The sequence below is a fragment of the Stigmatopora argus genome, chromosome 9 (assembly GCF_051989625.1).
Source record: "Stigmatopora argus isolate UIUO_Sarg chromosome 9, RoL_Sarg_1.0, whole genome shotgun sequence".
In the NCBI taxonomy this organism is placed as follows: Eukaryota; Metazoa; Chordata; class Actinopteri; order Syngnathiformes; family Syngnathidae; genus Stigmatopora; species Stigmatopora argus.
This window is the reverse complement of record NC_135395.1, coordinates 2,391,352-2,409,970: the sequence shown is the minus strand read 5'-3', so window position 1 is coordinate 2,409,970 and position 18,619 is coordinate 2,391,352. Positions and strand designations below refer to the sequence as shown.

The window sequence follows — 18,619 nt, the reverse complement described above, 5'->3', positions numbered from 1 at the left end:
CAACAACAGGGTGATTTTTCTAAAAATAAAGTATGCGTATGTCGATGCAACTCTAATTGCTCCTGCGTGGAAGAAAAGCGGAGGCGGTAGCTTTTGCTAAAAAGCACATGAAGGCTCCAAAAGTCTTTTTTCCATGGACTGAGGCTTTTATGTGTTGGAGCGTGTGAAAGAATGAGCGGAAAAGATATTTTCACACAATGATAGAAGAAAAAAAGGTATGTTTGGAGAAAGATTTGTGAGGAAAACATAGATTGAGTTTTTAGACTTGGGTCGTATGTGTTCAGTTCTTGGCTCAAAGCTCCTCTCCATAGTACATTTTCTGTCATTTCAGAGACTGACTGAATAACCCTAGGGCACAAACTTCCATTCATTATTTGGTTTTCCTCTAATTCCTTTGACGCAACTTAAAGTATATTTCTGAGCCTTTATATAGGTACTTTGTATGGCAGCTGTGGACAATATTTCCTTTTCCTTTTCTTCCATTCTCAATGCCCGACTGGGGTCAAGGAAACGAGAGAGGACAAAGTAGGAATCTAAACCATCATCTCTTCGCTCATATTACGCATTATCCTCTGCTATTGCTGCACCTGCTCACATAACAAATTCTTCAATCACACGTTTCATTCTCTTCGTTACTCATTTCCATTACTATTTTTCTGAATTCCTAAAGCAACTAACATTATGTATCCCTTCGTGCTCCTACAAAAACATTTTCTATAAACTCTGGCATATTTCTATCTGGAAAGAAAAATATAGATATAGAGAAAAATAAACAACATGAAGAAACTTTTAACAAAAGACAGCAAGTAGAAACCAGCACGTCTATTCTCAGGACTTCTTCAGCTGTGGACTGATCAGATAATGTTAGGTCCCTCTATTTAGCCTTAAAAATGACTGAAAACAGTGTCTCGTTGTGCCCTGACATTGGCAAAGCTGGGCCCCCCAATAAAGTGAAAGTATAAAATAAAGGAAACCTCCAATGTAACGTAAAAAAATTCTAAACAGCCCTAACCCTCATGTCGATGTACATACAAATGTTTACATTTAAAATATAGCATATAAAGATATTCTGTACCAGCTAAAGTACAGCGAGGGTACCTATGTATCTAACACGAATTGGTAGAAAGTAACATTAAAAGGGGTCTCTTCATTCAATATCATTTCTTGTCTAACACACACAAACGGTGCACTACACTGGTTTCCAGCCAATAAAAGACAATTTTTAGAGACATACAGGAATGGAGTTTGTATTTTCTCCCTGTGCCTGTGTGGGGATTCTCTGGGTACTCTGGTTTCCTCCGACATCCCAAAAACAAACTACTGTCACAGTTGACAGTGTGGCAATCAGAGACAGACAACCATTCACACTTAGTTAAATGACCCCAGAGTGGGAATCAGTGCCCGCTGCCCACATCAAACTCACAAATGAACCACTACTTTACCACCATTTTATTTTATTTGGGTAGTTCTTGCAGCCTAATTCTAGGGATGAGTGTTGCAATTGAGACAAGAGTGACTTTAGTCTTTTCCCTTACTTTGCTTGATGTTTGATTCAGACTAGGCAAGTAGGATCAGACATAATCCGACACTGTTATGATGAAGGCTATGCAAAATATGTTTAGCTACACTCAAAAATGTATCCTTTTGGTGCCCTTAATAACTGTTGTTTCATAACATTATATCTACTAAGTCAGTGAGACAGGTGATGTGCTCAGAACATGACAATACTGTGGGAACCGCATTCCATTCTCGATGAATTATTCAGCCAGCCTATATTGTCTTCCACCCTCTCATCATCACATGCCACTGATCGCCGAATTGCCACCCAGCTGGATTCCTCTCTTTTTCTACTTCCATGGTCCTCTTTTTACCTGTCAAGTAAGTTTCAAGACAACAGGGAAAACAGGCTGAAGAAAAGGCAAGAGATAGAAGCGGAAAGAACGCTTGCACAAAGAAACATGAGTTTATTCTCTAGACATAACTGCCTCTTAGTGACACATCCATTAATATTAATATGCATGCATCGGCTTCCACAACCCCAAATGTGCACGCACACATGTATCAAGGTCAACCACAGTGTGCCTTTGCTTCTACTCATTTTCACCCCCTGTGATACTGCTGGCAGAGACAAAACAAAATGCAACTGATTTGTACAACTAAAGGAAATTGTCCCTAGGTATGAGTGTGAGCGCTAATGGTTGTCCGTCTCAGTGTGCCCTGCGATTGGCTGGCAACCTATTCAGAGTATCCCCTGACTCCTGCTAATAGTTGGCTGGGATATGCACCAGCACCCCGTCTTGTTCCCACCTGATGATAACGAGCATGGGAAATGAATGAATAAAAAGGCAAATGCTTGCATTCCATGTGAGACAATACACAGAATATGACACATGAATTTTTGTCATTCTTTAGATTGACCGCACGTAGAGGGGCTGCTGTGAGCTTAGTGTGAGATAAAAATATGTCTACAAGCTATACTAATTACTACTAGGAATGGGAAGTGTCTAATGTACTCTGGGGAGGTAATTGACATTGATTTATGTAGCAGAGGACCACGGAGGATTTTTATCATAGCGGGCAGCTGGCAATCATAGCTCTGTATCATTAAGCTTGGTTATTTGTGTGTGTGCTTGGATCTGTGTGAGCAATTTGGAATTGTCCTCGGTGGTCTAGCATGGAAACGTCACACATAATTAGAGAGAGCTGACAGAGACCCCTCAGCTACACCCTTTCCTCCCGCATGGCTCGAAGCAGCAAGTAACGGCTGCTATATAACACACGTAACGCTCATGCACACATTCATTCACGAACTGATGGACGTTTAAATGCAAGGACTCCTACCCACCCACAAACAATCAGAACTGATGTGGGTTTTCTTTTATGAGATTGCCCCGCATGTGCTTGAAAACACTTAATTTGCATCTACATGGAAACAAAATGAGAAGAAGAGAGGATGGACAGGGGGCTGAAGATTAGAAGAACGGATGATGTATTTTCACTGCCTTGCAACCCCATTGAGAGAAAAAAAGGACCTGGACAATTAACCACAGAACAGAGAGCGTGCTGGGTAATTAGCAGGAAGTCAACGCTAGCATTTCCCCTGACTGCAGACGTTTTTGCAATCATGCGCGTGTCTTTATTTGTTTAGTTCACAAACGTGGTTTATGTGGATATTACTCAGGGAATCACATTCATCAGAAGAGAAAAAATCGGAAGTCAACTCTAGATGGAGCCTGATCTGTGTATAAAAAGAGGGATAGCTAAAAGGGTGTCGCCTGGAGAATTATTTTTTCATTTCATTTTCTGAACCGCTTTATCTTCACTAGGGTCGGTCGGGGGTTTGCTGGAGCCTGTCCCAGCTGCCCTCGGGCATGAGGCGGTGGACACCTAAATTGGTGGCCAGCCAATCGCAGGGCACAAGGAGTTAAACAACCATTCACGCTCACACTCATACCTAGGGGCAATTTAGAGTGTCCAATCAGCCTACCATGCATGTCTTTGGAATGTGGGAGGAAACCAGAGTACCCCAAGAAAACCCACACAGGCAAACTCCACACAGGTGACCAACGTGGATTTGAGCCCAGGACCCCCACTGTGAGGTCGGCGCGCTAACCACTAAGCCGCCAGGCCCTCCTGGAGAATAGTTTCCGACTATAATTGTTGTAATTCGTACACATTTTAAGGACAGATGAATGAAGAACAATGGCTATCCATTTGATACATGTTCTTGTATCAAATGGAAGCCATGATTGCTTTTGAAATATCAAATGCGTTAAATTTACCTCATATAATGTGCCTGTATCCTGTATATTTTACTTGTTAATTGGATTGGATTGGATTGGATAACTTTATTCATCCCGTATTCGGGAAATTTCATTGTGACAGTAGCAAGAAAAGGCATAGTTATAAGTTAGACAGAATGCTACAATGCAATAATAATAACAATAGACACAACTTAAAACATTTTTTTATATCCCATAACAGATGAAGATCAAAGACCTAGATGAAATCAGAAAATAGTGAGTAAGTCATGTCTAATACTTATCTTAGTGGTAAAGTATATAGCTAAGTCTAACGCTATGAAGATACAAGTCAAGGCCCTATTTCAAGGAATAAAAAGGGAAGGGGAGTGAAACCTGCTATGGTGCCAAAGTCAGTGTATTATTCTAAGGTGTTTGTGAATAACAGCAGGAAAAGTGTGAGTGTTAAACCCTTTCATCTGGAAAAGCGTGGGAGTTCAAACACCTCCCGCAATTTATTTCACTCCAGTCATTCCAAAGCTATTATTTTCCTGTTCCATTGTTTGTGTTGTTTGAAGCAAATAACTCTGATGAGCTAAAATCATGACCTTATGCTGAGGGAATAAAGTGACACATTGTTTGGAGATGCACTTAACAGTCTCTGTTTTTTTATTCTTTGCAGATACATATTTTGCTTGATTCCATATCCTCTGCAATTCTTAGGGGTAATGTTTGCCAAATATGTTCCACATTAACACATTGGGTGCTAACCTAGGAGATCAACCTCCTTTCTGACAAATTGTAATCATGGGAACCATAGTACTGAAACCAATTAACTTTCGCACAGTGCCAAAATAACAGATGACTCCCTAGAATGCCTGTATTTTGTCGTTTAAAAATATATTTTTTTAATTGTTCAGAAAGCCTCAATGTTAAATAAAATATCAAAATGAAGGTCAGAAGTCCAGTGATTGGGGCGATACCTTATGAAAAATACTGACATGGTATTCCTACTGTGACTTTGGTCAGTGTCTGAATAGATTATTGCTCTGTGCATATTTCAAAGGAAAGCAAACCAACTGTATTAATACATGTACATATAATGTAAAGCACATGAGCTACTGTTCTTTCCTTTACTGTGGAGTCGTTATGTTTAGATTGTGCAGATTTTCAGCTGTCTGTGGTAAAGGTAAAGCGTTATTGCTAAGCACTTTTGAACATGTCTCATTTTTGGGCATTTTCTCAGATGTATGAACTTGAATTATCTTCAAATTTGAAGGAGAAAAAAAGATTCATTGGCCTATTTTAATCATATTAAAGTAGCACATTAGGACTGCCTGTTTTGTATTGGTTAAATGCCTCATGTACTATATTTATATGCAGGTCCATAGAGGCATGAGCAGGCACATGCTTTGAGTATAAAGCGCAAAACTAAAAACCCATATCAGTTTCTCAAGGGAGGGATGGACTGCAAATCAGGTGTTTTATCACAAAAACACCAATAATATGAATGTGCGCTCATTTTCAAAGCAAGGTTTTTGCAGTCTAGTCCAGAAACACACAATTCCAAATAAATTCAATAGTTTTATCTCACACCAAGAGGAAAAAAACATGTTATGGCATCTACCTAGTTTTCTTTTTTATCTTCTCTCTCTCCCACCAAACAATCTCCTTCTCCTTTTTTTTCATTTCCTTATGCATTTCTCTCTCCCACCCCAACCAAATTCTACAGTTAGTTACTCCTTCCTATTTCCTTGGTTCTATCAATCTTGCATTCCCAGGTTATATTTCTTTGCCATAGATCTCTTCCTGCCTAGTCTGTTTCCATCCCTTCCTCCCACTGCCAGTCATCCAGACTCTAGGGTGTTCTGACGTGATCAATCTTCATCCTCCCAGGGCTGTCACATTATAGGGTCAAGCAAACACATACACACATGCACACCATTGCAACGAGTGGATGACAAATGCCAAAATTTACATATGATTCAAATGAGGAAAGTTTGCATTCAGGCAACACAGAAAAGCACTTTGGTACGGATAAACACAGACAAGCATAGGTGTCCTGTGTAATTTAAAGTTTTTTTTTCCTTCTAAATTATTGTCATTATTACTATTTTACAATCAAATTAATTTACATGATGCACACATTTTTTTGGTTCTCAACTAGTTATGTAATCTTACAAAAACATAATTGTTCTGTTTCCAGTCCATTATGAAAGTTGAAATTTAAGGTACAAATTACAATCTATTCATTACTTCCAACCTATCCAGAGCCAAAATTTTAGACTGCAGGGTAAATAGCAACAGCCTTGCATGTTTCTATATCACATAAACAAGTTAATAGCAAGAGTAGAAGCCAAAAATCAAAATTCCAACAATGCTTAGTCAATCATGTGTTTATGTTATCGCTATGATAACACAACACCTACTGTAATTTTTAAATTGCAACCAATGTTTTTAATAATATTTAGTCATTATGACAATAATGATATCTGCAAATTGTCCATACTGAAAACCATAGCCACACCGGACTTCCACATGCATCACTACAGACCAAGCATGAAGCTGCGATCAGTGAAGCTGAATTAAACATAGCCAGGCCTCATTAATGTTGCAAAGGGCCGGCACACTGGGGAACACATGCAAAACCATCAGCGTTGGAAGACTCTGTGCCCAGCAGGAGAAACATAACTACAGCTTACAGAGTAAATGTTCAAGAATCGCATGCAAGTAAGCATATATAGCGTCACTCTCAACACATGCCTTAAGAACTGCAATGGCCTGGAGGAAGGGCCCACCCCATAAGTGCTTTCGCGCACAGGGAAGAGAACATTTGTAAGACTAAGTGAATGGTTTGCAACTCCTCCTTCTTCTCAGCAGGTAGCACAGAGACAGAGTGAAGAATAACGGTAGTGTGCTTCAAGGTGTTATTCCTCATGAAGAGGAGGTTGAAGTAAAGGCATTTGCTAAATATATATATATATATATATATATATATATATATATATATATATATATATATATATATATATATATTTTTTTTTTTTTTGTGGACCACTTCATTAGCAAAATGTGTTTTTGCCATTACCAGTATTAGTGTGACTACCAACTCATTAGTTGAAGCTCCGGTCGACCGTATTTTTGTATCTTTTGCAATATTCCTGCCAAACATTCCCATAAAACCTCCAGGACCAGCATTACTTCCTCCACAGCATTTATTATTTCTCCTAACAGATCCTTCTAACACCATCACCCTGTGCTGACAGCAATGTTATTTAGCCGCATGTCTCTCTGGCCTTTCATTCCCCACTATCGATTACTGAGCTCCGCTTACTCCCATTGGCTTTGGATATCAACATCAGGTGAGCAGATTGATTGTAAAAATAGAGGGAAAGAAAAAAAATGTATGACCTGGTTTCTAGAGGGACATTGCTGTTGAGCACCCAGCTGTCTTGGAGCTGCACGGACTCTGGTGTGGTCGGTCCGTCACCGGATCCTGGAGCTGGAGCATGAATGGGGTTACGACCCCCTCTCAGGGTGTTTCTGTTCAAGCTGTTTGCAGACTGGTGCGACAAGGTGTGATGGTTGTGTGGTGGTGGCAGCGGAGGCCGTAATTTGGACTGGGTGTGGTGATTGGCCACCCCTGGAAGAAGACAAAACAAATGATTAAAGACAAAAAATCAAACAGCTCACAGAAGAAATAACTTTTCGAGAGTTAAATTCAGTAAGAAACCATTAGTGCCTCACACTGTGTAATCAAATTGTTGAAGCGGGTGTCATATTTTCAATTGTGAGAAACCATTCAAAAAAAATCAATTCATTCAAATTTAAATCCCAGCAAAACATTAATTACAACTGCTTTTTTATCTTTATATACTTTGTTCAATGTTTTAGCAGCACTTTAACTTTACAGCAGAGGTAATGTGTATGCATTTGTTTGTGTGAGCAATATTATAGCACTCAGCATAGAATGCTCTTCCCTCATCCTTGCTCTCAGACTTGGGCGAAACATGTCAGCTAGAATCTAATAGTGGCCCTTCCAGCACTGAGCTAATGGACTGTTGAGTGAGAGAGCTGAAAAACAAACCCAGATGACCCAGACAACAACACCCATTCAAACATCCTATTTCTGTCTGAGGCTGTGTGCATCATAACCATGAGCTTGTATTATTGTTTCTGCATAGAAATCGATAAAGCAGATACTGTACAGTAAGCGCAAGATATATGTATATATATATATTTTTACATGCATACATACATACAGACGCACGTCTAAACTTACACCCGTTACAAACTCTTATTTAATATGAAATTAAGATATCTTTGAACTGCCCACATATTCCTTTCTCTATATCGAACACATTGAATTGTAAAATATTCTAGTGGCTCCCTTTGCATGTTACTTTACTTATTTCATCCATAGGCAAGAACCTTCATACAGTAGATACACCATGAAGTGGCATCAAAGAAATCTCTCGCAACACAGTCAAATATGGTATCATTTACTCAACATATTCTTGAATTTGATGAGGAAATACAAAGCAAAAGAATATGAGATTTGTATTGTCTAATTCTCTCCTTCAATATTTATTTTTAATAAGTATTCAGGGCAGATACAGGGCAATGGGCTCTCTTGTAATTCCTGCTGCTTGGAAGGTGACCTGCTTCAAATACCACAGGGATGGGTGCCACCGACATGGCGTTGTGGAACATATGCTTGTGAAAGAAAGGAGAGCGGTAAGGCGGTGGCCTGACCTAATCTTAACAAAATAGATACCACACATCTGTTTGCAAATACAGAAACCCTCATAGGAGAACAAACACACATCTATTTGCATACACTCGCTGATGCAAAGTAAAACACTCCAGCATTTGAAAAAAAAAATACAAAAACAAACTCTTAGTTCATACTTATCACAAAGAGTGTAGGAAAAATATGAAAACAGGTAGACGTTCCCTGTGTATTGCTTTTTTCCGCCTTTGTAAAATAAAGGAAAATGACAACTACAAAAGCTTTACAAAAATGCCTAAATTTGGTATAACAATACTACAAGTCTGAAATATAGCCTTTGGCGCTGTTTAGCACCTCTGGTTCACAGGAGATCTGTCCAAGAATTGAATCTCTATAAGGCTTTCCTTTGTAGCATTTTTCATGCATGTAAACATCTAATTTAGAAACCCTGTCAGCCAGTTCATGCCCAAAATCAACTGCAATATGTTCCACCCAGCCCAGAGTCAGATTGAGAAGTAGTTTTAAAAATTGGTGGTGGCCACAATACTGGAAGGCAACTCTAGTTTTGAGGGGGATTATGTATGACAGGGCTCTAGTTAAACATAGTTTAATGGCATTCAAACATTAAAATTTCACAGTGAAACAGAGCAGTACTATGTTTATAACTTACAATTGACAGTGTTTATGATTTTTAAAACTAAAATCTGTGACAGAGCCACAGTTTTATGGAAGCATAATAAAACTCACACTGCTTTTTAAATCAAAATTAGGCAGCCCATTAGACATTGTATTATTTCCCTTTTCATTTTGGCCTACTAATTTTTCGTGCAAAAAGAAGGGAACAATGCACTAGATAAAAGGCATTTCCTACAGTTAAGTATACTGAGGATGAATTATAAGTATTATAAGTGATTGTTTGACTAAATTAGTATTGAATGAATAACATACATTAATTGACACATTCAAAATGTGTTGCAATGTTATACAAGACGTCCAATTAAGAAGCCTTACAGCCCTCACATGGGCTTGACAGACAAAGGGTAATTGTTTAGTTTTTCTGTCTCTTATTTTTTGAAAGTTGATGAGAGAAAATACATGTTCTCCCATTTTAAACATATTGATCATTGGTGATGTTAGATAACATTAGTTATGTCGGTAAGAGTAAAAAGGCCAACATAAATCAATTTTATTTATTTTTCTTCACCTGTAACGGAAGTGCAGAAGAGAACACATCAGATAAGCCCCCCCTGCGGAGACACGCACTGCACAAAAAGGGTACAATTCAAGCAAATGACTCCATTAAGATGAAAATAACAGACCGATCCATTTGAATTGTCCACTTACTTAAATACAGGCTGTAGGTAGGCTAATAGGTTGTTCTACTAGAAATCCCGTTTGACAGAAGATAAAATGTGGTGGGTAAACAGAGCAATTAGGGAGCAGCCAGATCTTATTTTATCCCTCTGCCTTATCTCTGTTTCCTCTCTTTCACTCACTGGGTAAACAGCAATTGTGGCAATATTTTCTCAACGATCTCTGTTGGGTTTTCAATCTCAACAAACGTTCAGAGCCCATCTGACTGCAATGTGGACTGACCCAGCTTATTCCCACCATGTCCCTGGCGCCCAACGAAAAGGACAGTCGCTATAAACCGCAGGGTTCATTTCCGGCTAATCCCTTGAAGTTCATTATATCCTCCAATTCAAAGGAGACTCATTCAGCAGAGGGGCATTAGCCTGCTAACCTGCCTCACTTCTAAATAACACTGTCCTGTGTGTGTGTGTGAGACGGAGTGTGTGTTTGTGAGCGGATTGCCAGCTGGCAGGAGGAACCAGCTGAGACAGTTTATTTTTCAGCCCTGGATAGACAAAGTGTTTATTGACATTTTCTGTGGATAACAGAGAAAAGTTGCTAGGCTCAATGTGCATGTGTGCATGTGTGCATGTGTGCATGTGTGTATGTGTGTGTGTGTGTGTGTGTGTGTGTGTGTGTGTGTGTGTGTGTGTGTGTGTGTGTGTGTGTGTGTGTGTGTGTGTTTTGGACAGAAATGCGTATTCAGCAGCTAAGCAGCCTCATTGCAGCTCTGCCACCCCTCTGCTTCATTGCCTACCCTTTTTCCCCTTTCACTCCATTTTCAATTTCTTTAGCTCAATTGTTACGTCCCCTGTTCCCATCCTTCCTTTGACAAAACAGTAAAGTTTTCAATGCAATGTTTTTCTGAGCCATTTGTCTCTTTACACTCTTGACAGTGTTAGTTCATGCAGTTTGAGCAAATTCTCATCACACATGTTTTTCATCCGAATATGTCAACAGGCAAGAGCATGAGGCGAAAGACACACAAACGTTCACAATGCTTTCATCATAGGCACAATAAATAAAGTCGCAGAAAGTCAAAGCTTAATCTCTCAAGGTAAATACCCTCTAAACTTTGACCAATAATCCCAGTCACACAAAACTTCACAGTTTGTACTAAGTATATTGATGCAAAGTAGTCGCTGAAAACAATAAGAATGAGATGCCATTATTGTGGACGTTCAACCTTTGCCATCAATTTGACTGTTTCAATGTCCAATATTGCAATAGTAAAGAGTTCATGCCATTATGAACTTTTTAATGGTTGGTTGACTTTCACTATCCAATGATAAATAGTTTGTACTCCGTAACTTGAACAGCCCAGCGTGAAAAGATTTAGTTTGATTAAAGACATTTCTTTGTACAATGAACAAACTTGCACAATGACACTCTGAAACACATGAAAACACACACTTCTGCCTTGGAGAGTCATCTTTGTCTAATTAGAAGGTAATAATCCGCTAGAGAAGAGTAATCACAATCAGCCAAAAAACAAACCATGAGCACAGATGTGTGTCTTTCACCCACACTCATTCATTTGCATATGAATGCACATGCCGTTATAGGAATGTTACCTTTACATAAGCATTATTAGAAAAGACAACATTAGTGCACATTCTTGGTTTTCCTTTGTATCTGTAGATTTTTTTTCCAACAAAGCAGTTAAAAATTTATCACATTAGCAGTGACTTGAGTTGACTTCCCTGGCAGCAGTACGCTAGTCACTTTAAGTCTAAAAATAGCCTAGCTTTCCCCCATGCATAATAAATGGCTAGAGACAGCACTAACGTTAGCTCTTTCCTGGAGTGCTCAGCTATGCTCCGTTTGGCCGTCTCAGCTCTCCTGGCGTTCTGGGGAAATGTTCCCAGACATGTGCTCTGAGCCAGATATTATTCCCACGTAAACATTCGCAAACCCAATTCCCAGCCAATCCACGGCAACTGTGTTCCATTGCATTCTCCGTCATGCTTGACTAAAAAACACAAGACATGTCTGTCCACCTGTTAGGTTTGGTAATGGCAGACTACTTTGCCAACCCGCACACACAGACAGGATGCCGCTTCCTTCAGGATTATCTCACCATGGTCAATTTCTGCTTGGCTTGGCCAGTCTCATTTCCTTCTCAGCATCCACTCTACATCCAACACATATGGTCACACAGGCCCTCCTTCATGCAGACAGACATGCAATAACATGTGGGGTGTTTTATTTAATTGAAGCCATTTACATGTCCTCCAATATGCCAGGAAAGTGCCAGGCTGCCACTCCAAACTCATTTAGAAAACAATCTAAAGACCCATGGCCAATAACACTTTGCAGTCATTGGATTCTCAACTTTTCCAAGTATTGAACTCCTCACTGTTACAGCACCTCTCAACATCGCCTTTGTTATCTGGGGTGTTTGTTTATTTTGCACATTAATTGGATTCGGGTAACTTTCCAAATCTTTCTTTCATTATTATAGTAATAAAAACCAAACTTTTTTTAAATTTAGTCTTTTAATACTGTCACTGAAGAAGTCCCATTAAACAACTTCAAAGGTTTGTCGCCCTTGCTTGCAGCCTCTATGTTTATTAGCTCAGCCGAGATTTGAAACCCCCGCCCAGAACAAAAAGCGTGGGTGTACGTGAACTAGAGCAAGACATTGAGAGAGTGTGCCTTTGAGCCTCAGTTTCCTTCTTTGCCAGAGTCTGCCATTAGGGTGTCAGTGGCAGAGTGAATTTATTTGCTGTGTGGTTACTGGGCTAATGATTGATGTTGCCCCAGCAAACAGTAAACCAATTAGAAAGCTGATGTAACGTCATTTTAAAAGCCTCCTAATCACGTTCTTCTTGAACCTGGGACCCGGGCCTTCCCTAATGAAGATTTATACTGTATCAAAGGAGAGCCTAACGCCATTAACAATAGATTGTATTCCACCAAAAATCACATTAGGACTTTCCCTTTCCCTCCCATCCGACCTTGGCTAAATATATCTGCTGATTACAAGTGCAGCGACACAAAAGAAAAGAGAAACAAGGATGCGGAGCCAGAGAGGGACACAAAGATAAATCTAGTTGGCCCACAGTTACTAATTGTTAAGACAAATGTGTATGCTGATGTACATCATTGCAGTTGTGTAGAGGGAAATAAATGGCTGCAAGATGCTTATACTAGCACACAGGGCCTGTGACTACCACCAAGAGAATTTCAAGTGATGACAGAGAAAGCTCACAGTTGGCCTAACTCATTTACTATTATTTTGGAACACATTGTCACCTGCTTTATAGATTTATATCCCCTTAGATTTCAGTCTGTGCAGATTATTAACAGCAAACTGTATTATATATAATTAAATAAATGCTATGCAAAGATAGCTCAGAAAATGTGGTTGCTGTAACTTGGATCATTGCTATCCTATGCTAGGGGGACATTTATTTTAATTATTTTAATGTAGTTATAAGTCCAAACTGATAATAAATATGTAAATATCTACAACAAATAGTCTGTTTATATGCCCATCTTTCTATCCATTCCTTTCCTAATGTTAATTTTAGTAAAGTCAATGTTGAACCACAATTTCAACGGAATGACCGATTGTCATTGATGAAATTTTGGTCAAATATTCACAAAAAATTGTTTAAGTTATTCCCATTGTTCATTTAAATGATTTTATTCCATTTCATATTTAAAAACAAAACAACATATGTTTACATAAAATACAATAATTCAAATGAAATAAATTAATCTTGTGTTGTTTCTGCCCCTTTTTAAAATTATCAAAGCGGACTAATTCCACAATCAAATTCCTTTTGGTCTCTCTATCTCTCTTTTTTTAACTATTGTGCAAATGACTTACTTCATCAGCGTTTTCAAAATTATTTAATTCACTTGAATTGAATAGCTTTTTAAATGCACTAATTTTGCTTGACTTTTGTTAATGAATAGGCTGTTTCACAATATTACCCATTCAGTCCGTCTTTCCATTACGCAGGTTTTAAATCTCCGTATTTATTTTATCCTCTCATCTCTCAAAAGTGAATTTAACCAACAACATAATAGGAAACTATTTGAAATTATTATATAAAAGCAATCATTACATTTTTGCTGTTATTTTTAAAGTGTATTCCAAAATAAAAACGATATAATTTATACACATCCATTTTCTTATAGTTAAAGAAAATTTAAAGAAATAACCAATTTAAAAAAAAAAGATTAATACATTATATATATTTCAATTCTCGTGCCTGGAGTAGACAAGACAAAAGCACAATGTAAAGCTATTGATTGGCCAGCATCTAAATAAGATCAGCAAATGGCCGCATAATGATATAATGTGAAGATGTGATGAATGGCATGAACATATTCATAAAATTAAAGCATGATAGAGTGGATGAATGGGTAGTTTTCTTACCCGTGGAGGATGTCTGGGCACGGAGCAAGTATGAGTCATCTGGGTGGGGCTCCAGGTGAGAATGGGTGGAGTTTTTCTCCAGGAGGGGAACCTGGCACTCCCTGATGGGCGGAGACGGACCAGGAGGGGGGTGGTGTGGGACGGACGAAGAAGACGGATGGGACGGAGGGAGCAGGGAAGAGGAAGAGGTTGGAGGCATTGGGCGACCTGGAGGATGGAAGGAGAGAAAGATGAGCCGTGAAAGTTTGACAAAACAGATGGTGAGGACTGACTGTGATGTAATTTGATTTTGATGGTACAGATAAAACTTACAATCTGTGTGAATAAGTGTTAGTTCATTCATGAAAAATGAACTCAATCTATGTGTTTAAGTTTGATCAACTTAAATACTTAAAAAAATATTCTTTGCTTGACTTATGTCTTCAACTTTTTATTTAAAAAAAAGGGAAAAATGTGCGTTCCGTCTCACTGGAATGGGATGATGGGATTTGAGTTTTCAATTGGGACCTACATCAATTCTACAGCCATTTTCTACATGGGTACGATACGAGAACAGTCACTCTTTAAATAGCCAGAGCCATGGGACATGTGGACAAAATCAGGCTGTCCCGTACACCAAAGAGACAAAAGACGGATGGAGAAAATCGCTCTACTCTCCAAAGGTTTGAAAATCAAGGACAAAGGCAAATCTAATAAATTCTATTTAGAGAAAGAGCAAAATATAGAATAATTATATCTGTCATATTTGTAGCTCAATCCATCAACAACACTGATAATTAGGACACCAAGTTCAACTAATCCACTAAAGAATTCAGGTTATTATAGCCACTAATTAAATAGTTAAAAAGAGGAAAATGTCACTATGATAATCATGTATTTCCTCTTGATTGTACAAACTAAATTATAGCCTTTAGCTCTGAGATTTCATTTACAGTGGAACAAAAAAAGAAGCACAGAATAATGTGTTATTATACACCTATGGTACAAGCTTAAATATATGGGTACTAAAAAGGAACTTCTGGTGAGCTTGTTTTTAGTTCATGACATTTCATTCAGCTTTTGACAATTCACAAGGAACATCAGGGTTACAATATTATATTATGTATTATCTTCTTTTTTAGAGCGGCCCGGTGATGCGAGTGGTTAGCGCGTGGGCCTCGCAGCTCAGGGGTCCTGGGTTCAAGTCCAGGTCGGTCCACCTGTGTGGAGATTGCATGTTCTCCCCGGACCTGTGTGGGTTTCCTCCAGGTACTCCGGTTTCCTCCCACATTCCAAAAACATGCATGGTAGGCTGACTGGACACTCTAAATTGCCCCTAGGTATGGGTGTGAGTGTGCATGGTTGTCGTCTCTTTGTGCCCTGCGATCGACTGGATTTAGGGTGTCCCCCGCCTCTGGCCCGGAGACAGCTGGGATTGGCTCCAGCACCCTCCACGACCCTAATGAGGATAAAGCGGTTCATAAAGCATAAAATAAATAAATAAATAGCGGTGTGATGACAAGTAGGCTTTTTGTGTTGTTGATAATGACGACAGGGCCTATGTCTGATTATTATTAAAATGAGATGAGATCTTCTATTTTAATGCCGAATGTTGTTAAAACCCATACAAAGAGTGCCAGTGAAGTGACTTTGTCAACCAAATGTTATTTTTTGCTCAAATGGAATAGATGGATTATATTTTTAAACAGCACTGACATTCATTTACGTTCGAAATCCCCGTTTAGGAACACCTTTGGCTATTTAGACCCCACGTCTCAAAACATAGAAAAAACTGACACAACTCATTAAATCTAAGGGTTAAAATGTTACTCTTGCTCAACCAGAACATTTGTTGCAGCAAATTTACTAGCAAGCGTTTGACCTCATTTCAAAGCAGTACCACGGCAGATGAGACAAACCAATGCCACTTCCAGGGTCTGTGTAATTTTGGGAGTTTATCTCCCATTTGATCACAGCATAGCATAGCAATACACCATATACAGATATATTTTAAATAGAAATAAAAATGTAGCTTTTAATTATCAGGCATCGATAAAATCGACTTTAATAAATTAAGATGTTATTCGTCTGCATGCAATATTGTGCCATGAAACAATTTAGTGTGCTATCAAACAGAGTATTGGCATAAAGTCTCATCAATGTGAGATGCATTTCTCAATAGGTGCCATCATGTCTTTATAGAAATCCATATATAAGAAGAGGAGCCAGAGGTCCGTCCTATTGCTCAAACAGGCCCAGCTTGAAGCAGTGTGTCATGGAAACCGGAGCTGGCATCGATCCCCGGCTAGGCATTAACTGCACCCCAGAGAAAGGTCCAGATTTATCTTCAATATAGGAATGTATCGGCACGTGTGTGTGTGTGCGTGCGCAGGTGTGCAGGCAATTGTGTATTCACATGTGCGTGCTTCCGGTCAATCTCATCAATTCAAACTGAGAATAAATGTAAAAGCAATGGCAGAGCAAATAATGGGTCGTACATGAGGGAATAGATGGCAAGGGAACACGACAGGGCAAAGGAGTAGGCTGTGCCTATGCAGAGGTCAACTTGAAGAAAGGACATGAGAGTTATACAATATTGGACTGAATGACAAAAATCAAAATTTCTTGAAAAAAATTAAGCAAATTGAGACAGGGTATTTAGGTAATAAGAATGAATGAAGAAAAGCCAACAAACAAATGATAATAGGGCGTAAACAACCTTTACTTATGTAAAACAACCAATTGATCTCCTGTAAAATCAACAATGCACTCCTAATTATGTTTGAAAAAGGATATAGCTGTTTGCATATTATACAAGGAATTTATTAAGGATGTTGGTGACAGTATGCAATGGTAAACAACTTCTTGTGGGTGCACGTATAGCAGCCCAATTCCAAGCATGATTCATTTTGCCTGGCATTATTGTGTTCACACAAACAATTAGCCTGAATGGTGTAAGGTGATGTATTTTCTGGGGTAGCCATTAATATTTTAAACCATTTTAATTACAAAAGAGACAAAAAATTACTATAGTTGGCCAAAAGCAATTAAGGCAACTTTAATCTCTTCAGCAATTATGCTGTGGGGCATCCTTAACTCAGCCAGTTTTGCCCGCTAAATTTCTGAGAAAGGTCAGTGAAAATTGGTTTGTGTTATTAAAACAAAAGCTTGGCAATGAGCTCTCACGGTACTCTGTACAATCTGATTCTTGCCATCTTTGTGCTGCCTCTTCGGTCATCTGTAGGTATTTCTTCCCAGCCCTCACTTTTAAATTAAATGTGCTGATTAGTGCAGTGACAAAGTGCAGTTGTCAAGAATGCAACAGTGAAGCATGAAAATCTTTGACTTTTGGATATAACATTATTTCTCAACTCTGCTGTGGCATTACAACGGGCTTAGTTCCGCTCGTCGGCTTTACAATGTCGCCTCTCTTCCCTGTCCTTGCCGCTATTTCTGTCCCCCGGTTACCACCACCCACCCACCTTGCCCCATCCATCCGTCCACCCATCTGGCTGAGGTGAGCAGTGGTCTGCTGAGAAGGGTGTGCGGAGAGTAGAGGGATGGAACGACAGCTGGAGTGCCGTCAGAAAAGGATAGACAAATTACCCTTCTAACGAGATCCGTTTATCATCTCTTCATCTACTCCTTATTTCCTCCCAGCCTTGGTCTCACACCACTACACACCTGCACGACAACAGTCAAAAAGAAATAATCCCATCCGTCGACATTCGATGCTGCCCTAATTTCAATGCTCCTGGTGTGCAATTTTGTCAATCTGTTTGCACGTCAATTAGAGAAATAATGACGGGGAGATAAGATGGAGAATGGAAATGCGCCAATGAATTGTGCACAGGAAGATGGATAAAAAGAAGAACTGGGCACACCCATGCTGGCACATGTGGAGAACCATTACCACAGCTGCTGTCATCACAGATGTTAGACTGAGGGGGAGCTGTCAATCAGTGTGTGCACATGTACATACTTGCATTACATTCCGCATTCATGGGATGTCATCTTAGGGGCCCTTTGAGTTGTTATCTAACTCTTCCATCTCATCTCCATCACTTCCTTTCTCCTTTATGCCTTTTTCCGCTATCTAATAGCGTGGTGAGATTCACACTTGTGGGAATGAGTACAACAAATGGATGGCACACATTGCAGCTATCAATAAGTGGTTCCTGTTTGCTTTTCAAATTTTGAATGTGTGCCGTCACATCCCCGGCCTTTTTCTGTAATCAGTGCTACTGCAGAGAAGGAGGGATAAGACGAGTACAGAGTGGAGTGAAAGATAAGAGTGTGGTTCAACAGACTTGCGCAGCAGACAGAGCTTTAATTAATAAAGATGGGCTTTTGCAGCTTAAAGAGACGATTGTATCGCCATCTCTGTCTTTGATGTGTAACACAGTCTGGCCTTCTCTGGCC

At 39.3% G+C, this 18,619-nt stretch overlaps 1 protein-coding gene across 1 annotated transcript in view; it reads right to left on the bottom strand.

The window, feature by feature from the left end:
- LOC144082096 (teneurin-2-like) overlaps positions 1 to 18,619 on the bottom strand; it is a 167,111-nt gene that overhangs the window by 44,494 nt on the left and 103,998 nt on the right. Inside the window, exons 6-7 of the mRNA XM_077608938.1 lie at positions 14,219 to 14,425; positions 7,152 to 7,383 (exon numbers count right to left, since the gene is read on the bottom strand). Coding sequence (XP_077465064.1) covers positions 7,152 to 7,383; positions 14,219 to 14,425 — 439 coding nt within the window. The remainder of the gene's footprint in view (positions 1 to 7,151; positions 7,384 to 14,218; positions 14,426 to 18,619) is intronic.